We start from the raw sequence: 23,088 nt of genomic DNA, 5'->3' as shown, positions 1-23,088 counted from the left end.
CAGCATTCTTAAACTCTTCAGTTAAACAACCAATTTCTTTATTTGCTCATTTTAAATGGAGCAGGTATCTTACATGACATAACAAGCATTGTGATAAAACTGGTGTGCAGGGAGGAGAAATCAAAAAAGAGATTTAAGAAAGCAGAAACAAAGTGAAGGAAGAGTTACTACAACTTACCAGAAACAGATGTATTTCCAATATGTGCAACAACGCTGACGAGTTGGTAGGAATGAGGTAAATTACCTTCCTGGAAGAAACAAACAAAAACTGCATTACACTTAATGTCTCACCCAACCAGACAGACAATCATCATCATCATCAGCTTTCCATGCTAGCATGGGTTGGACGGTTCAACTGGGGTCTGTGAAGCCAGAAGGCTGCATCAGGCCCAGTCTGATCTGGCAGTGTTTCTACGGCTGGATGCCCTTCCTAACGCCAACCACTCCGTGAGTGTAGTGGGTGCTTTTTACGTGCCACCCACACAGGTGCCAGACGGTGCTAGCAAACGACCATGGACAGATGGTGCTTTTTACGGGGCCCAGGTGAGGCTGGCAACGGCCACGATGATCGGATGGTGCTTTTTACGTGCCACCGGCACGGGGGCCAGGCGAGGCTGGCACTTGGAATTTATGAATCCTTATTTTAATTATTAAATAGTTGTTGACTATGCTACGTTTGTCCACCTTTTTAATTGGTAATACTTTTATGCTGCTGGGTTTCCCCGAATCACATTTACTAAGTGTGCCAGTTTAAATGCTGACATCTCAACCATCTAACAAGTTGTACTAGATTACATGTGACACAATAATGAAGACAACCCATATAGGAAGCCAGTGAGAAGATAAAATGCAACCAGTTCGTTCTGTGAAATGAATTATGCTAGTAAGAGCATCTAGCCACAACAATGGACAAACAAGTTTTGTCAGTAAGTAGCAAGACTGTTGAAAGTAGACCAGTCCAACTCAGGTCATAATAGAAAAACAGACACAAAATTGTGAGTGTGTGTGTCTGTGTGTATGCACAGTGGCCTGTAAGTCCCTACCTGTCCATATGTTATGTTATTAAATACGATTCCTTCCCAAGGAAAAGTGACGTTTATGGACGAGTGCGCAATTCACTGTTCAAGTCAGGCACAAAATGTTTACTTCTGGGCAAAAAAGAACCCTCATTATTATGAAGAAATTGAATACAACTCTGCATATCATGATGTGGGCAGCACTTAATGCACATCTTGTTACTGAACCAAACTTTTTTGAAAGGCCAGTAAACCACACTTCATATCTAAACGTGTTACGACAATGGTTTATACCGAAACTCGAACTTGGAATCAGAGAGGAGATTTAGTTTCAACAAGATGGAGCTCTGGCACATTATGCCCTCACTGTGCGAAATTATCTCAATGACACTTTTCCAAATAAATGGATAGGTCATGGTTCTGTAACATCCCCAGCGCCCATAAAATGACCTGCAAGAAGTCTGGACTTGACAACATGTGATAACTCTCTTTGAGGATACATAAAGGACATTCTCTTTTCTCTTTTTACTTGTTTCAGTCATTTGACTGCGGCCATGCTGGAGCACCGCCTTTAGTCGAGCAAATCGACCCCCAGAACTTATTCTTTGGAAGCCTAGTACTTATTCTATCGGTCTCTTTTGCCGAACCGCTAAGTGACGGGGACGTAAACACACCAGCATCGGTTGTCAAGCAATGCTAGGGGGACAAACACAGACACACACACACATATATATATATACGCATATATACGACAGGCTTCTTTCAGTTTCCGTCTACCAAATCCACTCACAAGACATTGGTCGGCCCGGGGCTATAGCAGAAGACACTTGCCCAAGATACCACGCAGTGGGACTGAACCCGGAACCATGTGGTTGGTAAGCAAGCTACTTACCACACAGCCACTCATATATATATATTTACTTATTTATATATATTGCTTGGGTTTGCTGTTAACTGTTGGTTGACAATGGTGCCCAAATATTTTGAAGCAGCAATCTTCAGTGGACTTTTGCTGTGAGACAACCAAAGATAACTTCCTTGACTACTGTTTCTAAATACCTGCAGACTAACATGAAATTTACTACATGCACTAAACATACACAGGGTCAGACATGGGTAAATGGTTAAATTGATAATTTAACAATCATGTGATTGTAGGTTTATTATTACTGTATGTTACCTTGGGTTTCTTCTACTATAACCCAGGGCTGACCAGTCTTACAAGCAATGTTGTTGCATGCTATCTTCCACAAAAACACACCCAGTCTTCATGCTGTTTATGCCTGAAGGATAGGTAAATGTTACCTTGCTTGGAAAGAGATGGGGGCTTTGCAAGCACAGAAAAGTGAATATTAAGCTAATGATAATATACAGGTGTGTGTGACAGTCTAACCCATGCCAGCATGGGAAAACCAGTGTAAAACCACTGATAACAATGAGGGAGGGGGGACGAGAGAGAAACATTAATTCACCCCCTGTAACGTAACAAATGGAAGCACATGGCCTAGTGGTTAGAGCAGTGGACTCGCGGTTGAGGGATCGCAGGTTCGAATCTCAGACTGGGCGATGTGTGTGCTTATGAGCGAAACACCTAAGCCCCACGCAGCTCTGGCAGAAGGTAACGGCAAACTTCTGCTGACTCTTTCGCCACAACTTTCTCTCGCTCTTTCCTCCTGCATCTTGCATCTCACCTGCAATGGACTGGCGTCCCGTCCAGGTGGGGAACCTATACGCCAAGGAAACCAGCCCTACAAGCCAGGTATGGCTTGAGAAAGAACTATCAATATAACAAATAATGTGAACTAAACTAATTAAATCTAAGTTCCAAGGAGCTGACCATAAAAGTTTCTTTCAAAACTAAGTTTTAGTTTGAGAAAGAAGTAGTAAAGCTTTGAATATAATAATAGTTGCAATTAATGTTGTTAGAATATAATAAAAAAAATAATTACCACAGCATTAGTTTTTAGTATTTCAATTTCTTCTTTTGACCGTTTCAATGTTTCAACAGAAACCCCAAATTCTGCAGGAGAGGGCTGAAGTTCATCATCATTATTTAAATCTAGGAACAAGAATAATGATCTTCAGTTTTTTTTTCTTCTTTTTTTTTTGCATATTATAAACACAAAAGACAAATTTTGAGTAAAGATTTCTATTAGTGAATGACCCTCTGCCTATCTCCTCTCCTTGATTGGTTATTATTTTTTATCAAATCTAGAGAGACAAAAGGCAGAACTTGAGCTTCTGAATCCAAAAAAGTAAGAGTGTAACAATATCACAAAGTATAAACATGCATGTATGTACGTGTGTTTTATATCTTCTACTAAGGTATGCTAGTGAGAGATGCTAACAGTAGCATGCACGCACACACACTACAAAAATAAAAAAAGCACTTCAAAGTCTGCCAAGTTATAAATGCCACCCCAGCATCGTTTAACATCTGCTTCCCATGCTAGCATGGGTTAGACAGTTTGACTGAGGTCTGGCGAACCAGATCGCTGCACCAGACTCCAAACTGATCTGGCAGTTTCTACAGCTGGATGCCCTTCCTAACGCCAACCACTCTGAGAGAGTAGTGGGTAGTTTTACGTGCCACCAGCACGAGGGACAGTCAGGCAGTACTGGCAACGGCCACGTTCGAATGTTCAGAAATACAAGAAACCAGTGATTGATCCATTACAAACTCTAACCAACGATGTTATCATCCACAAATTGTGACATAAATAAAATAACATGCCACAACCTTTTAAAGCTACAAAGTTTCCGTTCCACTACCTTACTGTGTACGTGCTTGTGTTTATATATATATATATATATATATATATACACACACACACACACGTTTATATATTTGTTTTGCAAGATTCTTGATGTGAAATCGTGTGTTGAAACAGATGTTGTAGTATTTAGGAATGGTCATGTTGCCAGTTTAGCCAATAAAAATAGTGCATGTGTTTTTATTGGCTAAACTGGCAACATGACCATTCCTAAATACAACATATATATATATATAGCTTGTCTTTTTAAGGTCCACTTTTCCATGCACACATGGGTCAGACAGAATTCACTGAGGTGGATCTCGTACAGCTGGACACCCATCCTGTTGCCAACCTTCGCTGTTCTCAAGTGATGTAATATTTCCAAATGACCAGGCATGTTTTCATAGAAGATTGGCAATGAAGGACATCACCTGCATGACAGTGACACTTGTTTACAACTATCATGATGTCAAGGCAGGAAGACAGTAGCGCACACTCACACACACACATCCATACTATAGACTACATTATTCAATGAACCCTCTGTAATATTCAGGGAAATTTGGTTTGCAGTTGCTAGGTCAAGCAACCTTGTAAAGGCTCAAATGTGATGTGTGTATTTGTGTGTGTGTGTGTGTGTGAAGATATGTATTGACACTACACACTGAAAGGGTTAGCTATATAATGCTGCTAGATATGATTATTTGCATGATTTTACTGCTGGAGTGAATTGACATAAAAGGGAGTAAAAGGAGAATGGTAACACCATCCTACTTCATCTATGCTCAAATAAAAAAATTTAAAAATGTTAGTGATGGTGAAAAGAGTGAAATCCAATATCTCAGCAAATAAGATCAATACAAACTTTACTCACCATAAAGACTCATAGCTTTAGCTTTCTTCAGATCTTCCTCTTCTTGGTTAACGCCAATCTAAAGTAAACAAATATTTTCTTTTTTGTTATAACAAGAAAACATATTGAGGGATAGAAATACAACATCAGTTTCATGTATTATATCATCATCATTTAACATCCACTTTTCATGCTGACACATGGGAGCTGTCCTGACTACAATCGTCTGTTGTGGTATGGTTTCTACAGCTGGATGCACTTCCTAATTGTCAACCACTCAACAGTGTGCTGGGTGCTTTATGATTATATATATAAATAATTATCATTTTAACTTCCACTTTTCAGATTTTCTGTAGCTGGATGCTCCTACTGTTACCAAGCAATATAATATTTTCCCATAGCTGGACATGTTTTCACAGAAGATTGGAAATGAAGGAAACCGCTGACACTGCTTGTATTACAATCCTATGACATCAAGACAAGGAGATCTCTCTCTCTCTCACACACATTTTGGGCTTCCCTCAGTTTCCATCTACCAAATCCACTCACAAGGCTTTGGTTGCCCTGAGAGCTATAGGGGAAGATAAAGGCGGGGAGCTGGCAGAACCGTTAGCACGCAGGGCGAAATGCGTAGCCGTATTTCGTCTGCCGTTATGTTCTGAGTTCAAATTCCGCCGAGGTCAACTTTGCCTTTCATCCTTTCGGGGGTCAATAAATTAAGTACCAGTTACGCACTGGGGTCGATATAATCGACTTAATCCGCTTGTCTGTCCCCTCTGTGTTTAGCCCCTTGTGGGTAGTAAAGAAATATATAGTGGAAGATACTTGCCGAAGGTGCCACTCAGTGGGACTGAGGTCAAGATTACATAATTACAAAAGGAAGTTTCCTAACCACAGAAAAGATATTTTGAGTTGAGGAACAAATTGCATATGCTTTATAATATAGGATCGTGTACAAGTATTTATCTTGTGAAATTATGTTATCATCAACTTGGTAATAAGATTTGTATAGATATTTTCACTTAAATATAATCACATATAGCATCATATATATTGGTAATCTGTAACTACAGAAAATTTGTTGAGCAAATTGCTAAAACAGGTTAAACAGATGCGAGTTAAATCTTCTGGAGAGGGTGCTAGTCTACTGCTGACACACATATGAACATTTGTTAACTTTCCACAAGAACATTTTAAAGTTGCATATTTCCACATTTTGCACCAACCCAGCTGGCAACAATAAAGAACTACAAAGAAAGTTAAGCAATCTACCTCAAGATCCACAACAGGTATGTTATTGCCGTTGGTTTTGCCACTAACTTCACCATTTTCATGAGGACCGTTTACTAGAACCGGGATCAAACTTGAATCTGTCTTGCCGTTTTGTGTAGGTTGTTGATTCTCTTTGTTTTCTGCATCATAACCTTTAATTAAATAAAAATAAAAAATTATAGGAAAACAATGGAGGTGGAAATTCATAAGTATTTTGTAATGAGGATAATATATACCAACTCACACTTGTATGTGTGTGTGTGTATATATATATATATATATATATATATATATTATAATAATAATATAATATATACATGTATTATAATAATATAATATATATGCATATTTGGGTACAAAATGAAATACAAAAACAAATGATTTAAATACACAAATAACGAGAGAGAGAGAAATGGACAAGTAATACAAAGAATGTCTTCAAAGACAGTTGCTCCCATAAATACCAAAATAAATGAACGAGGGGAAAATAGTGAATGCTGAAATATTTTCTTTGAAAAGAGAAAAGATAGAAAAGAAAGATATAGGTGACATCCAGTCCTTAGAATGTCCATACAAGAAAGAAAAGAAAGATGGACGATGGTCACATGCGAGCAACAAGCAAAGAAAAAGAGAAAGAGGTGGAGAGAGAGAGACAGATAGAAAACGGTGAAGGGGAAAAAAGGGGGAATTAGAGAAGATAGGGGAGACAACAGTATAGAATAAAGTTGCATCAAAAAGGTTAAGATAAAATTACTTGGAAAATGATGCATGGTGTTAAATAATAATATAAATAATATGAAGAACAGCTCTTTCGAGAGGTTACACTTTCCGCTTATGATGTTGAGGAGGCAATTAGTCAAATTGATCCTCAATACTTGACTGGTGTTCTATTTTACTGACCCCACAAGAATGAGAGGCAAAGTTCAGTTCAGCAGGATTTGAACTCAGAACATAAAGAGTCGGAGCAAATACTATGAAGCATGTTGTTTGATGCTCTACTCGCATTCTGTCAATCCAAAGATATTCGTAGCATTAATCATTCTAATTTTGGCCCCAGGTCAGTAATTTGGAGATAGGAAGGAGTAATTTGAATACATCAACCCCAGTGCCAAACTGGTACTTCTTGATGGAATTTCAACTCGGACTATAAAGAACCAGAAGAAAAGTTACTGTTTCTAATTTAGGTAGAAAGCCACTAATTGGAGGAGACAGGGTTAGTTGATACCTGAAACACCAAAACTTTGTTTTCATCACTACCAGAGGGACAAAAGGCAAAATTAGCAAAAACAGGATTTGAACTCAGCATGTAAAATGCTAGGAGAAATAGCATAAGGAATTTTTCTGTTGCACTTCATGATTCTACAAATCCACCACTTTTAATGATAATAAATAATTAATAACAACAACTTACAAGACAAAGAATTATTTTCATTCTCTGGTAATACGGAGTTCTCTCCATTTACAAACTCTGTGTTAAACATTGACTGGTGTTGTTCTGGCTGCCATTGCACAGCTGAAGTGTTGTGATCTTCAATTTCAGTCTTCAACTGTAAGCTGTTTTCTATTGCTAACCTCATCCGTTCTTCTTCACTCAAGCTAAACAGATCATCATTACTTAAATACTTCACACCTGAAAATAAACAAATTGAGAGGTAATTGAATGTTTTGACTGGTAGTTATTTTGGGAACATATTTAATGCATGTAATCTAAATGTACATTGGGAGGGGAAAAAAAATATTAGTCAATGATTGTTTTAATCTTTCCTGACATGTTCTGGTATTATTCTGACTACATCAGCTCATCATCATCATCGTTTAACGTCTGTTTTCCATGCTAGCATGGGTTGGACGGTTCAACTGGGGACTGGGAAACCAGAAGGCTGCACCAGGCCCAGTCTGATCTGGCAATGTTTCTACAGCTGGATGCCCTTCCTAACGCCAACTACTCCGTGAGTGTAGTGGGTGCTTTTTATGTGCCAGACGAGGCTGGCAATGGCCACGATCGGATGATGCTTTTTATGTGCCACCGGCACGGAGGCCAGTCGGGGCGATCCTTCATGTCATCCAACCCTTTTAGTTGTTTCTTACAACATATAGAGACAGTGCACTTTTCCTAATACTGGGATCAACGTGAAAAGTAATAGTAAAATTAATGTTTCACTTTTATTGCCTGACGAATTTACAAGCTAACTGGAAATAAACTATATGCTCAAGAAAAAAAAAAATGATATTTATCAATAACTAATGTTATTTTCGTTTTTCTATCATGCATAGGAAATAACTGGAGATTTCTCTGGCTTTATTCTGACCTCATCAGTGAACAGACTTCATTGAAGTTACTGAAATAGTGATGCATGAAGCATAATGATAGTAAATTATTATAAAAATATACTGTTTCCCTTCCTTACTAGAAAAATGAAAAATACTATTAGTAATCAATCAATATTTGTTTCCACCGCTTAATTATTTCTAATTGAAAGTGTAAAATATAGGGAAAGCTATGATGGTCTATATCAACAAACAGAAAATCTATAAAATGTTTGCAAAGCAGAATAAAATATTTTGCTGTAGGAAGAGAAGAAATCTAACATTTAGGATTATGAGTCTTTGCCGGTGAGTTATTTTTAGTTTGATAGCTTATTTACATGCTTTAAATCAGACATGGGTAACATTTTATGGATTCTATCAACACTAACATAACTATAGATTTCCATACAGATGTCATCTCTGAATTATATATTCATGCACTGTTTTTAATTGAAACAATTTATAGCAGTGAACATAGATTTAATAATATTGCTTTAAATATTTCTTTCATTCATACTATTCATCATCATCTTTTAAAGATGGAATTTGTGGCAGCAAATTCTTTTTCTTTGCAGCTCGATGTCCTTCCTGTTGCCAACCTTTACTCGTTTCCAACAAAGGCAATATTTCACCATGAAAGACAAGAAATTAATAACATTGCCTGTATGATAGTGATGTGCAATTTAAAATCATTCAAATGATGTCAAGACAAAGGTAAACAAAAACATACACTGTTTTTTTTTCGATTTCTGCCTGTCAAATCCACTCACAAGATACTTGCCCAACGTGTCATGCAGTGGGACTGACAAGACCACATGGTTGAGAAGCAAGCCCTTAACCACACAGCCATGCCTACATATATTATTCATCAAATGAAATAAATGAAAAACAGGACACAAAGGATGTTGTGGTACATATGTTTCGGGCTATACAGGTGCTTACATTTATCAAGTATTCACCCTGAATTTATATTATTCATCATGTAGAATAATTTTCTTCAGCTCTTTAGTTCTACTCTGGAACTGTTTTGGAGCTATTTTTACAAAATGTTTCACCATCAAGCTTAATATGTAATAGTTGTCTCCGTTTTCCAGACTTACCATTTTCCACGGGTTTTGTCTCTGAAGAATTATCTTCAGGTGTACTGCAGCAATCTGGTAACTGAAATCAAATTAGAAATATTATAGAAATAAGGATATTTTGTAATGTGGCTTACATGCATAAACATTAAGGTGTTCAATACACATTAGTGGAGTATTTTAGTTGGGTTTCCTCCACAAAGTTCACTGGAAATCCAATTTTCACATGTGTAGTGTGACAAGCTCTGAAAGAATTTCACTGAAAGTTTAAGACTTATTAACTCTCTTTATCCTGGCTTAACCAGTCTGACAATAACATGGTCCAAACAGTGGCCAGTAATATAAGAACCTGAAGAAGTAATTGGCAGGACCCCCACTAATGGTATTGCTCTCCTTAACACACCATAACTCCTGATCAACAATGCAAAGTTGACTCCAGCAAGATCTGAACTCAGGATAATTGATAGTTGAAAATATATATATATGCCTGTATTTTGAAAGGCCAGCCTTGTCACATTCTCTGTCATGTTGATCTCCCTCAGAACTACGTTAAGGGAACATATGTGTGTGTGTGTGTGTGTGCAGTCACTTGCATATTGATTTCACAAGTAGGCTGATCCATTGATCAGATCAACTGGAACACTTGTCATCATAACTGTCGGAGTGCCTTATATATTACACTAAATACAGAGAAGACTTAGCCATTCTAAAATACACAAAATCTGTTACTTTCACTTTAATTTCATTCATTATTTGATGTCAAAATTTCTGTTGCATAACTATGACCTGGTCATTGACACAGTTTCATTGCAGAGGAGCCGCATGAAGTTAACAGACTGTGTGTTTTTGAATGGCCAACTTAAGCCTTCCATGCTGTAATTGCTTGAGCTTCAACACACAATCCGAGATCAAATCACTTGCTTGTGTGATTGTGAGTAAGAAAATTTCATATTCCAATCCAAACACACTCCTTGCCATTAAACTGAAAAAATGGCCAATAAATGTTTTTATGCATATAGATAATTTAGGCATTATAGAATTAAAATAGTCATCACATACTTCAAGAATATAAACTACTTACCAATTTGGAATTTTGCCCAAATTCCAAATCATTGAAGAAAGAAAGATCTTGACTTTTAGTTGATTCCTAGAAATAGATAATTTCAAAATTAACATTTTCAGTTAAGCTGTAGACATGCAATGCATGTAAGTGCTGATTAAAACTGCAATTAATGCGACTAATTCTCATATTACCACAGTAATCCATCTTTAACTTTTAGTTGTTGAGTTGTGCTTTAAATATTCTTAGCTGAGGCTATTTACTTCATTAATGTTATCAATGCCTTTAAGTACGACCAGAAATATGCTACAACTTCCCACACTCAAAGTTTCTGGATTTTCTTCTGGTAAAGAACCTTTGATTTTTTTCATGTATTTTAAACCTTTTAAATCAATATAACCAACATGGCAGATAACCCACACATCAAGTCAATGAAGAAAGTTTGTATTTGATTGCTTAACTTGTGAGAAATAGCAATCAAGTCTTCCAAAACATTACATGCCATTACCTCAAAAGAGGAGACAGGGGAATGCCATTCTTGATATTTGGTGTCCAAGTGAAAGACCTGATGACCGTGGCTGGAAGAGCAACTTTGATCAGAGTTCTGCTCAGTTATGACTGATTGGAGATGAAACAGTAATATGCCATGCTTCAAGCAATTGGCCATTTGTTATAACATCTGAGCCTCCTTTTTTCCACTGAGCATTCAGATGTAGATTTGCAGAACCAGAGGAATTTTGGATAAAATACATTTATACTGTGGTTGTATACTGTCAACTTAACGTGATAGTCCTGTAAGGGAATTACACCACCACTGTTTAGCCCTAGGAAGCATCGACGCTTCCTGTCGGCCTTGACACATTTCCTGTGTCCTTATATATTTGACACAGGAAATGTGTCAAGGCCGACAGGAAGCGTCGATGCTTCCTAGGGCTAAACAGCGGTGGTGTAATTCCCTTACGGGACTGTCACGTTAAGTTGACAGTATACAACCACTCTATCGCTCCACCACCGTACATATCTCTATGAGATATTTAGAAATTTAATATTTCTGATACTTTTATACTGTTTTGATTATAACCCCTTATATCCTAAATTCAAATCACACCCTGGTCAACTTTATTTCTTCTCCATCTGAGGTCAAGAAAAATTATTGAACAAAAATGACTGGGGGGTCATGTAATCCACTTCAAATTATTAGGTGATGTTTCAAGTTGGTTGTAGTCCAGTGTGTGTGTGTGTGTGTGTGTGCAAACAATAAAAGAATTGATATAAAAAGAAACTAAAAGTAAAAAGTTAGTTACTTTATTGTCAGTGTGATTGGTTGAGTTCTCATCTTGTATATTATTTGAGAATTCTTGTGCCAATGTTGAAATTGGGACAACACCTAAATCATCAGCATTTTCTGCAGATTCAAATAAGGAACTCTTATGTGCTGAATTACTGAAAAATGAAAACACAAAAATTTATGATTTTGGTAATTGTTAAAGTTTGCAAATTATTATTTACATAAAAACATAAATAAAAAAAAAGGAGAAAAAAAAAACAATGAACCTAGAATTGAAAACAGATTTTTAAGAAAAAACATCCTCTTTGATGCTATAATAAATTTCTTAAAGACAAGATATACATTTCTAGTTTTAGGAAATGTTTGTGAAAACATTATCAACATCACCACATCTGAGGTTTTTTATATGTTCACTCTATACTGACATGGGGAAGATGGAACTTATGGAGGCAATATTCCAAGGCCAGGTGTTCTTCCTGTTGATAATCCTTATTTACTTCCAACAGAAGTACTTATTCTCCTGATCTGTTGAGCACCAAACAGCTCAACAGCCAGACGTGTCTTTATGGTTGACATTATGTTTTCTTTTAAGCAGACGATGCCAGAACACAAACACATATACACATGCATATACTCTCACTCAATGAGCTTCTGTTCAGTTTCTTCTTAAACCAGTGATATTTGCCCACAGTTCCACACAAGCAGGAATGAACCCAAAACCATGAGGTTCGGGACTAAAATTTACACCTGTAACAATATCCAAGATCATCATCATCATTTAGCATCCGCTTTCCATGCTAGCATGGGCTGGATGGTTCAACTGGGGTCTGTGAAGCCAGAAGGCTGCATCAGGCCCAGTCTGATCTGGCAGTGTTTCTACGGCTGGATGCCCTTCCTAACGCCAACCACTCCGCGAGTGTAGTGGGTGCTTTTTACGTGCCACCCGCACAGGTGCCAGATGGAGCTGGCAAACGGCCACGGACGGATGGTGCGTTTTACGTGCCACCGGCACGAGAGCCAGGCGAGGCTGGCAACGGCCGCACGGGGGCCAGGCGAGGCTGGAAATATGATATTGTCACTTAGCTGAAGGATTGGTAGTTTACATCTGTGTCACTGTTCTATGATGTTCTCATACTCAACTCTTGTTCATTCAGTTGTAAATTGATACCATGGGAGTAAGGTGCAACTTAGCTAACTGATGCAGAAATGGTATTTTGTTTGGAACAATTCTAATATGAGCATAGCTTGAGATGACCTCTCTTCAATATCATCATTTTTATCATATTTGCATAGAGAGAAGGCACAGGAATGGCTATGTAGTAAGAAGCTTGCTTCCCAACCATATGGTTCCAGGTTCAATCTCACTGCATGGCACTTTAGACAAATACCTTCTACTAGAGCATCAAGTTGATCAAAGCCTTGTGAGTGGATTTCGCAGACAGAAATTGAAAGAAACTCATAAACATACATACATTTAGGAAGAAATAACCTCAATTATGCAATTCAATAGTGACAGACAATATCCACACCATATAATTTTGTGATTTTTTAAATATTTATTGTAGTATATTTAAATTTTTTCGAGATGGTGTGGATATTGTTTCTCACTATTGAATTGCTTAATAGAGGTTATTTCTCTTAATTATACACACACACACACACACATAGGGGTTCTTTGTATCTACGTTTGTTTTCCACCACCACTTGACAAGTGTTGGTATCTATGTACTCATAACTTAGCAGTTCAGCAGAAGAGTTCAATAAAATAAGCACCAGGCTTTAAAGGTAAAAAAAAAGTATTGAGGTTGATTCAATCGATTAAAAATTCTTCGAGGCGATGCCCCAGCATGACCATAGTCTAATGTCCGAACAAGTAAAAGATTACAGAAAAAAAGCAAATCAATCGTTTCAACTTACACAGAATCTGTGTACTCAAGTCTTCTACAAAGTGATGAATCTTTCTCCATTTCTGTTCGGGCTTTCGGTGGGCTGCAAATATCACAAATATTATTTCAGTAGGCCATTAACTGGGACAGGAGAAACAGTTTCAGTCAAATAAAGCAAACCAAATTTTAAGCCCAGCCAAGAGCATAACAGAATTGTAGCAGTAAATTTGGAATTCACCTTAAACTTCATGCCCATTGTGCTGTCTTTATTGAATGTCTCTGCACTCTCTCTTACCTCTGGTGACAGCTTTTTGTTAAGACATCTCAGATCACCATATTGCCCTGGCTTCCAAGACTAGTGAAAAGAGAAGGAATCCTCAAACTGGATACCTGGTCCAAGTGCTTACAACAGTCATCAGCATCAGACTCTACTAATGGTACCCAAGATGCCAGGTGGTGGTAAGAAAATGGATTATGTCTACCATCCATGTAGGCTACAGCAAGGTTTGAACCCAGAATATTAAGAGCTAGAATAAATACTTCAAAATATTCCATCTAAAGCTCTATAAATTCTGCTAATCCATTGCCCTTGACTGGTCCTTTATTTTATCATCCCAATAAAGATCAAAGGCAAAGAGGACTCCAGCAGTTCAAAATTTGTTATATTCTGGCAAAAAGCCAGAATAAATACTACAAAGCATTTTGTTTGATGCTTTGACAACTGCCAGATCAGATTGGAGACTGGTGCAGCCATCTGGTTCGCCAGACCTCAGTCAAATCGTCCAACCCATGCTAGCATGGAAAGCGGATATTAAACGATGATGATGATAACACACCACATACAGTGTGTTTATTCCAATTTCCATCTACTAATTTCTCTCACCAGGTATTGACCAACCTGTAACTATGGTTGAGGACATCAGCCAATAGCATTCACCAAGTGGAACCAAATCCCCTAATCATGTGATACCAAAGCAAACCTCTCAACCACTCAGCTATGCTGGCAGATATATGACAATTCTATTGAATATTATTATCAGTCTAAAAAAGTCAAATGAGTTTCTGCTCACATAGAGTCGATCCTTTATGATAAACTATTGCACTGTATGCATGGACATGTGAGACAAAAAGGTGTGTGTGTGTGTGTACACAAAATAAGTGATTGCAATCTTACCTAGTGAAAAGGCTATTAATAGAAGGTGCTGGAATAATGGTCTCTGAACAATGTGATGACAGCGTCAGATATTTAGGAATAGAAATATGCTGAATAACTTTTCTGTTACATGAAGCTGTGACACTGTATGTGTAGCGTTTCAAATGGAGAATTAATACTCTGGAATGAAAATAATCAACATTATCATTATTGTCATAGACACCAACATACCTCAATTATCAGAACAAGTTTACTATGCTTTGTGACACTGTGGCACCAAGCCTATACAAGCAAACTTATATTGTGACACCGGGAATAAAAATTTAGTTATTTATCATAGCACCAGATATAAAGATAATGTTATCTACTGTAATAGACTCAAAGCTTCCAATGGACAAAGTCCATAAAATAAGAAAGAGGTGTCACCAAAACTACACTTCCTGAAAATATTTGAACCATATATAGAAGAGGTAATTAACTTAAGGAAGGAAGGAAAATTTTAACTGCATCTGAGAAATCCAGATTGTTAAGTACTCTGGTCTGGGACCCCCTTCGGTCACGACACTGACCATGGGATTGCACCTAGAAAGTTACCCTCCTAGTCACAAGTCTGGGCAAGGTGGTTTTATGGAAGACCAGCAGTCGCCCATGCATACCGGCCTCTCCTCTCCACGCCACCAGTGTTATCGAAGGGAAAGGCAACAGCAGATACAGCTTGGCACCTGTGACGTCGAAACTCATTTCTAAAGCTGAGTTAACTGGAGCAACGTGAAATAAAGTGTCTTGCTCAATAACACAACACGCAGCCCGGTCCGGGATTCGAGCTCACAACCTCACGATCGTAAGCTCGACACTCTAACCACTGGGCCATGCGCCTTCACTGTTAAGTAATAAGTATATAATTATATGTGTGAATCATACTAATGGCTAACAGATTAAAAGTAATTTATCTTACCTCGGTAATCTACTGATGCATTTTGAAACTTCTGATTTATCATGATTACATTTAGCACATCGGTATTCCACATTTTCTTTGACAAAGAATAAGTCGAGAGCATCCTGAATGCTTGGATTGCTGGAATTAGTGAATGAAAGTTGATGAAAGAGAGTAGAGTGAGAGGAGAGAGTCAGAAGCAAAAAGAATGATGGAACTACAGTGTGTCACACTGCTTTTGCTCTTAGCCTTGTATTTACAAATATGAGAGAGAGAGAGAAAGAAAGAAATACAAAAGTTAGGCTCACCATCCCTTTGGTATGTCCAACGATAAATCTATACACTGTTCAACTTTAGAGACAACAACACCACATCTAAAAACAAAAACAAAATAAAATAAAATTACTAATTCCTATTAGTAAATGGTTAAATGTTGGACAGTTGTACATTATAATCAACATTAGTAGTTGTTTAGCCCCAGGTCATCACTCATCAGCCAAAGCCTATGATCAAAACATGTTCCAACCATGATCACACTTTATATAAGTGAATGGTAGCAATAGTAATGTGTGTTGTTGATTGTCTATTTGGTTAGGTTTCTTTTCTTTTCCTCTCACTGAACACTCATAAATTGTCTTTGATGGGAGAGTTTGTCATATATATGTACAGACAGACAGATTATATCTCAGATCACATTCGCCAATGAGTCCCCCACCCAAGAAAGTAAAGTGTAATCCGAATGAGATTTGGCTGCTATTTCTAGCAACTTTACATGATGCATAGTGCTAAGAGTTCCAATCTGTCCTTCTCATGAGAGGATGAGATACTGCAATGGCTTGGTGGTTCAAAGAACCACAACTTTTATTAAATATCCTCCCACAAACTTACTTGGATCTTTTCGGTTTGAACGGCAGATTTTAACATAATTTCTAGGTAACTAAAAAAATTTTAAACTTCGTATACTGATAGAATGTGTTTATAAAACATCTTTTTCTCTTGGCTTTATTGAGAAAATTCTATAGTTTGTAAGATGTTTGTTGTTTTTTTCTTCAATTTCTGCAATTTCAACCAATCACTGATGTCCATTGAGGTAAAAAAAACATTCTGTGCCGTATAAATATGTCCCTCGTTTAAGAAACAGATTGGGTTTATTTACATTTGTGAAGAAAAAAAGATACCCTCCCCCCACCCCTAAAACAGATTGAAATGCAATAGATCGATTCTAGGGTCATAATTATGGGTGACAATTTCATATGACACTGCTAGAAAACACTGCCGTTCAAACCGAAAAGATCCACTTTAGGATCATCCACACAAAGGAGATGCGAATAAACTAAAACAATACATAAGCATTCAATGATGAAAGATGTTGAGAGAACCTACAACAAGAGACATGCACAAGACAACGACATCAACAACACTAACACAGCATACTGGTTGCAGCTGTTATACAACTTGTTTAACTCAAGGACATTCCAGCCATGACCACATTGTCTTTTTTCCAGATTGTTTTCAGATTACAATATTCAATAAGTAGAGACAAAAAAGCGGGGGATTTGAGAGAGACTTAGCTGCTTCCCCTAGAAGTTGAATGACCATAGAGAAGTTTCCTTATTACCTCACAACCATGTCAAGGATCTTTTTTTGAGCACAGAGATTCATGAAACTGAAATGACATACATTTGTGTGTGTGGAGAGAGAGAGAGAGAGAAAGAAATAGTGTAGAGAAGAAGAGATAATAGACAGGGAAAGTGAGGAAGGTAACAGTGTTGGGAGGAGGAAAAGAGGAAAAAGGATTGGGAAAGGCAAATGGAAAGGAAGAGGGATACATATATATATATATATATATATATATATATATATATATATATATATATACACACACACACACACACACATAAAGAGAGAGAGAGAGAGAGAGATTCAGATGAATATGGTACATAAGTTGAGGCACCAGAATTTAGTACGGTATTATCCATACAATTTCAAACTAAGGTGATTAAAATCAAAATAAGCAACAAGGATATCCAGAGGTAATGCAGTACGATCGTTTCATGCAACTCCATAGAGTTGCACAAAACGATTGTACTGCATTACCTCTCGCTATCCTTGTATCTTCTCTCTCTCTCTCTCTGTATATATATATATATATATATATATATATATATATATATATATATATATATATATATATATATATACAGAGAGAGAGAAGATACAGGAAACATGGTTTCAAATACATTAGTAAAAATTAAGGATGTATCTTTTTACCGTTTACAAGTAATAGAGCGATTGATATCAAATTCGAAGTTCTGAACTGTGGGGTTAATGAAAGTATCTCTGCAGTTAGGGTCATCATCATCATCGGAACTGGAATTATTAGATGTAGGAGTACTTGTGGCCAACTTGACCCCTTCTTCTTTCAGACAGTCAAGGACTTGGTTCAAGCATTCATGAGCGTCCTACAATGTTTAGAAAGAGAAAAAGTTATTTTTTAAACAATTTTGGCTTTCTAAAAAAAAAAATAAATAAATAAATAAAAACAGAAAAAATGCAGTCAATTGTAGTTATGGGTGTGTGTTATTGTTTAGCCCTAGGTTAATCTTGATTGAGCAGATCTATGACCAAAAGCATTCTAGCCAAGATCATCTCATGTAACATCTAGGACCACAGTATTCAATGTGTCATTCTTTTAAGGAAACAGGCTTTGATAGTTGGCAGAGGAAATTTGGCTGCTGTTTCTAGGAAGTCAAGAGTGAGTCTATGCTTGGGTATGGAAACTATATCAAGACAATTACCCCCCCACCATAGGACAATTTTCCTGACGACAACTACCCCCACTTCGTTAATTACCCCACTCTCCAATATATTAAAAAGTTTTAAATCATCATCTGTTGTCCTAGAGGGTTTATTGTCCATGGAGGGTAATCTAGACTCATGGAAACATAGTAGCTGTTGAGAGAGAGAAAGAGAGGCAGACAGCATTATCTAAAGAAATTCGTATTGAATTCTTAGATACAAAGCTATAATTCACCCATGCCACTATTTTTTTTAAATATTACCTTAACTATTAAAGGCAGATTTCTCTGTGGGTATGTATGTTGAAAATTCATACATTTACACAATTCCAAATTTAATGGAAGAAAAAATTGGAATTAACATTCTAAATACCATAACTTAGGTCTTAGGGGCATTTTTTCAGTCAAAATAACACCCCAATTACGAAAAAAAAAAAATCGATAAAACTACATACATAACCATTTTCCCCTCTAATACAATCTAATTTCCTCTTTCTACTACCATTACAAATCATTTCTACTGCTACTTTCTCTTATGAACGTTTACGAACGATCCAAGAAAAAGACAGAAAGAAAGGAAAGAGAAAGAGTGAGAGTCAAATAAACAGACAGACTACCAATCCTACGTAAATACACACACATATATTGGCGCAGGAGTGGCTGTGTGGTAAGTAGCTTGCTTACCAACCACATGGTTTCAGGTTCATTCCCACTGCATGGCACCTTGGGCAAGTGCCTTCTACTATAGCCTTGGGCCGACCAAGCCTTGTGAGTGGATTTGGTAGATGGAAACTGAAAGAAGCCTGTTGTATGTGTGTGTGTATTTGTCCCCCAGCCACCATCACTTGGCAACTGATGCTGGGGTGTTTACATCCCCATAACTTAGCAGTTCAGCAATAGAGGCTGATAGAATAAGTATTGGGGTTGATTTGCTCGACTGAAGGCTGTGCTCCAGCATAGCCACAGTCAAATGACCGAAACAAAGAGTAAGGTGGTGATGTAAAATTAGGCATGAATTAAGGTCGACTATGCCAGAACAGTCTATCTAGAGGCCTAACACCTACCCAATTTTCATTCGTAAGGTTTATCTCAATCTGAAGCAACAGCGGAGGAAGCATTTGCTTTATGTGCTGTGCAGTGGGATTGAACCAAGAACTACATGAATGTGAAGTGAATTTCTTGATTACATGGCTATATTTAGCTAGCTGAATCACTTAATAGAATATTGTTTTCCTATCTCTTCTACTCTTTTACTTGTTTCAGTCATTTGACTGTGGCCATGCTGGAGCACCACCTTTAGTCAAGCAAATTGAACCCAGGACTTATTCTTTGTAAGCCTAGTACTTATTCTATCGCTCTCTTTTGCCAAACCGCTAAGTTACTGGGACGTAAACACACCAGCATCGGTTGTCAAGCGATGTTGGGGGACAAACATAGACACACAAAACCACTTTCTTTCAGTTTCCGTCTACCAAATCCAATCACAAGGGTTTGGTCAGCCCGAGGCTATAGTAGAAGACACTTGCCCAAGGTGCCACGCAGTAGGACTGAACCTGGGACCATGTTGTTGGTAAGCAATCTACTAACCACACAGCCACTCCTGCACCTGTCAGCCCGAGGCTATAGTAGAAGACACTTGCCCAAGGTGCCACGCAGTGGGACTGAACCCGGGACCATGTTGTTGGTAAGCAATCTACTAACCACACAGCCACTCCTGCACCTGTCAGCCTGAGGCTATAGAAGACACTTGCCCAAGGTGCCACACAGTGGGACTGAACCCGGGACCATGTTGTTGGTAAGCAATCTACTAACCACACAGCCACTCCTGCACCTGTCAGCTTGAGGCTATAATAGAAGACACTTGCCCAAGGTGCCACGCAGTGGGACTGAACCTGGGACCATGTTGTTGGTAAGCAATCTACTAACCACACAGCCACTCCTGCACCTGTCAGCCCGAGGCTATAGTAGAAGACACTTGCCCAAGGTGCCACGCAGTGGGACTGAACCCGGGACCATGTTGTTGGTAAGCAATCTACTAACCACACAGCCACTCCTGCACCTGTCAGCCCGAGGCTATAGTAGAAGACACTTGCCCAAGGTGCCACGCAGTGAGACTGAACCCGGGACCATGTTGTTGGTAAGCAATCTACTAACCACACAGCCACTCCTGCACCTGTCAGCCCGAGGCTATAGTAGAAGACACTTGCCCAAGGTGCCACGCAGTGAGACTGAACCCGGGACCATGTTGTTGGTAAGCAATCTACTAACCACACAGCCACTCCTGCACCTGTCAGCTTGAGGCTATAGTAGAAGACACTTGCCCAAGGTGCCACGCAGTGAGACTGAACCCGGACCATGTTGTTGGTAAGCAATCTACTAACCACACAGCCACTCCTGCACCTGTCAGCCCGAGGCTATAGTAGAAGACACTTGCCCAAGGTGCCACGCAGTGAGACTGAACCCGGGACCATGTTGTTGGTAAGCAATCTACTAACCACACAGCCACTCCTGCACCTGTCAGCCCGAGGCTATAGTAGAAGACACTTGCCCAAGGTGCCACGCAGTGGGACTGAACCCGGGACCATGTTGTTGGTAAGCAATCTACTAACCACACAGCCACTCCTGCACCTGTCAGCCCGAGGCTATAGTAGAAGACACTTGCCCAAGGTGCCACGCAGTGAGACTGAACCCGGGACCATGTTGTTGGTAAGCAATCTACTAACCACACAGCCACTCCTGCACCTGTCAGCCCAAGGCTATAGTAGAAGACACTTGCCCAAGGTGCCACGCAGTGAGACTGAACCCGGGACCATGTTGTTGGTAAGCAATCTACTAACCACACAGCCACTCCTGCACCTGTCAGCCCGAGGCTATAGTAGAAGACACTTGCCCAAGGTGCCATGCAGTGAGACTGAACCCGGGACCATGTTGTTGGTAAGCAATCTACTAACCACACAGCCACTCCTGCACCTGTCAGCCCGAAGCTATAGTAGAAGACACTTGCCCAAGGTGCCACGCAGTGAGACTGAACCCGGGACCATGTTGTTGGTAAGCAATCTACTAACCACACAGCCACTCCTGCACCTGTCAGCCCAAGGCTATAGTAGAAGACACTTGCCCAAGGTGCCACGCAGTGAGACTGAACCCGGGACCATGTTGTTGGTAAGCAATCTACTAACCACACAGCCACTCCTGCACCTGTCAGCCCGAGGCTATAGTAGAAGACACTTGCCCAAGGTGCCACGCAGTAGGACTGAACCTGGGACCATGTTGTTGGTAAGCAATCTACTAACCACACAGCCACTCCTGCACCTGTCAGCCCGAGGCTATAGTAGAAGACACTTGCCCAAGGTGCCACGCAGTAGGACTGAACCGGGACCATGTTGTTGGTAAGCAATCTACTAACCACACAGCCACTCCTGCACCTGTCAGCCCGAGGCTATAGTAGAAGACACTTGCCCAAGGTGCCACGCAGTGAGACTGAACCCGGGACCATGTTGTTGGTAAGCAATCTACTAACCACACAGCCACTCCTGCACCTGTCAGCCCGAGGCTATAGTAGAAGACACTTGCCCAAGGTGCCACGCAGTGAGACTGAACCCGGGACCATGTTGTTGGTAAGCAATCTACTAACCACACAGCCACTCCTGCACCTGTCAGCCCGAGGCTATAGTAGAAGACACTTGCCCAAGGTGCCACGCAGTGAGACTGAACCCGGGACCATGTTGTTGGTAAGCAATCTACTAACCACACAGTCACTCCTGCACCTGTCAGCCCAAGGCTATAGTAGAAGACACTTGCCCAAGGTGCCACGCAGTGAGACTGAACCCGGGACCATGTTGTTGGTAAGCAATCTACTAACCACACAGTCACTCCTGCACCTGTCAGCCCGAGGCTATAGTAGAAGACACTTGCCCAAGGTGCCACGCAGTGAGACTGAACCCGGGACCATGTTGTTGGTAAGCAATCTACTAACCACACAGTCACTCCTGCACTGTCAGCCCGAGGCTATAGTAGAAGACACTTGCCCAAGGTGCCACGCAGTGAGACTGAACCCGGGACCATGTTGTTGGTAAGCAATCTACTAACCACACAGCCACTCCTGCACCTGTCAGCCCGAGGCTATAGTAGAAGACACTTGCCCAAGGTGCCACGCAGTAGGACTGAACCTGGGACCATGTTGTTGGTAAGCAATCTACTAACCACACAGCCACTCCTGCACCTGTCAGCCCGAGGCTATAGTAGAAGACACTTGCCCAAGGTGCCACGCAGTGAGACTGAACCCGGGACCATGTTGTTGGTAAGCAATCTACTAACCACACAGTCACTCCTGCACCTGTCAGCCTGAGGCTATAGAAGACACTTGCCCAAGGTGCCACACAGTGGGACTGAACCCGGGACCATGTTGTTGGTAAGCAATCTACTAACCACACAGCCACTCCTGCACCTGTCAGCCCGAGGCTATAGTAGAAGACACTTGCCCAAGGTGCCACGCAGTGGGACTGAACCCGGGACCATGTTGTTGGTAAGCAATCTACTAACCACACAGCCACTCCTGCACCTGTCAGCCCGAGGCTATAGTAGAAGACACTTGCCCAAGGTGCCACGCAGTGAGACTGAACCCGGGACCATGTTGTTGGTAAGCAATCTACTAACCACACAGCCACTCCTGCACCTGTCAGCCCG

At 39.7% G+C, this 23,088-nt stretch overlaps 1 protein-coding gene across 1 annotated transcript in view; it reads right to left on the bottom strand.

Annotated features, from left to right (window-relative positions):
* LOC115215704 (ubiquitin carboxyl-terminal hydrolase 37-like) overlaps positions 1 to 23,088 on the bottom strand; it is a 56,903-nt gene that overhangs the window by 7,176 nt on the left and 26,639 nt on the right. Inside the window, exons 9-21 of the mRNA XM_029784990.2 lie at positions 17,876 to 18,066; positions 15,913 to 15,978; positions 15,626 to 15,745; positions 14,692 to 14,850; positions 13,549 to 13,620; positions 11,648 to 11,786; positions 10,365 to 10,430; positions 9,305 to 9,365; positions 7,309 to 7,527; positions 5,898 to 6,049; positions 4,647 to 4,704; positions 2,966 to 3,075; positions 179 to 248 (exon numbers count right to left, since the gene is read on the bottom strand). Coding sequence (XP_029640850.1) covers positions 179 to 248; positions 2,966 to 3,075; positions 4,647 to 4,704; positions 5,898 to 6,049; positions 7,309 to 7,527; positions 9,305 to 9,365; positions 10,365 to 10,430; positions 11,648 to 11,786; positions 13,549 to 13,620; positions 14,692 to 14,850; positions 15,626 to 15,745; positions 15,913 to 15,978; positions 17,876 to 18,066 — 1,483 coding nt within the window. The remainder of the gene's footprint in view (positions 1 to 178; positions 249 to 2,965; positions 3,076 to 4,646; positions 4,705 to 5,897; positions 6,050 to 7,308; positions 7,528 to 9,304; positions 9,366 to 10,364; positions 10,431 to 11,647; positions 11,787 to 13,548; positions 13,621 to 14,691; positions 14,851 to 15,625; positions 15,746 to 15,912; positions 15,979 to 17,875; positions 18,067 to 23,088) is intronic.

The sequence above is a fragment of the Octopus sinensis genome, linkage group LG9 (genome assembly GCF_006345805.1).
Source record: "Octopus sinensis linkage group LG9, ASM634580v1, whole genome shotgun sequence".
Taxonomy (NCBI): domain Eukaryota; kingdom Metazoa; phylum Mollusca; class Cephalopoda; order Octopoda; family Octopodidae; genus Octopus; species Octopus sinensis.
This window is presented reverse-complemented; position numbering and strand designations above follow the sequence as displayed.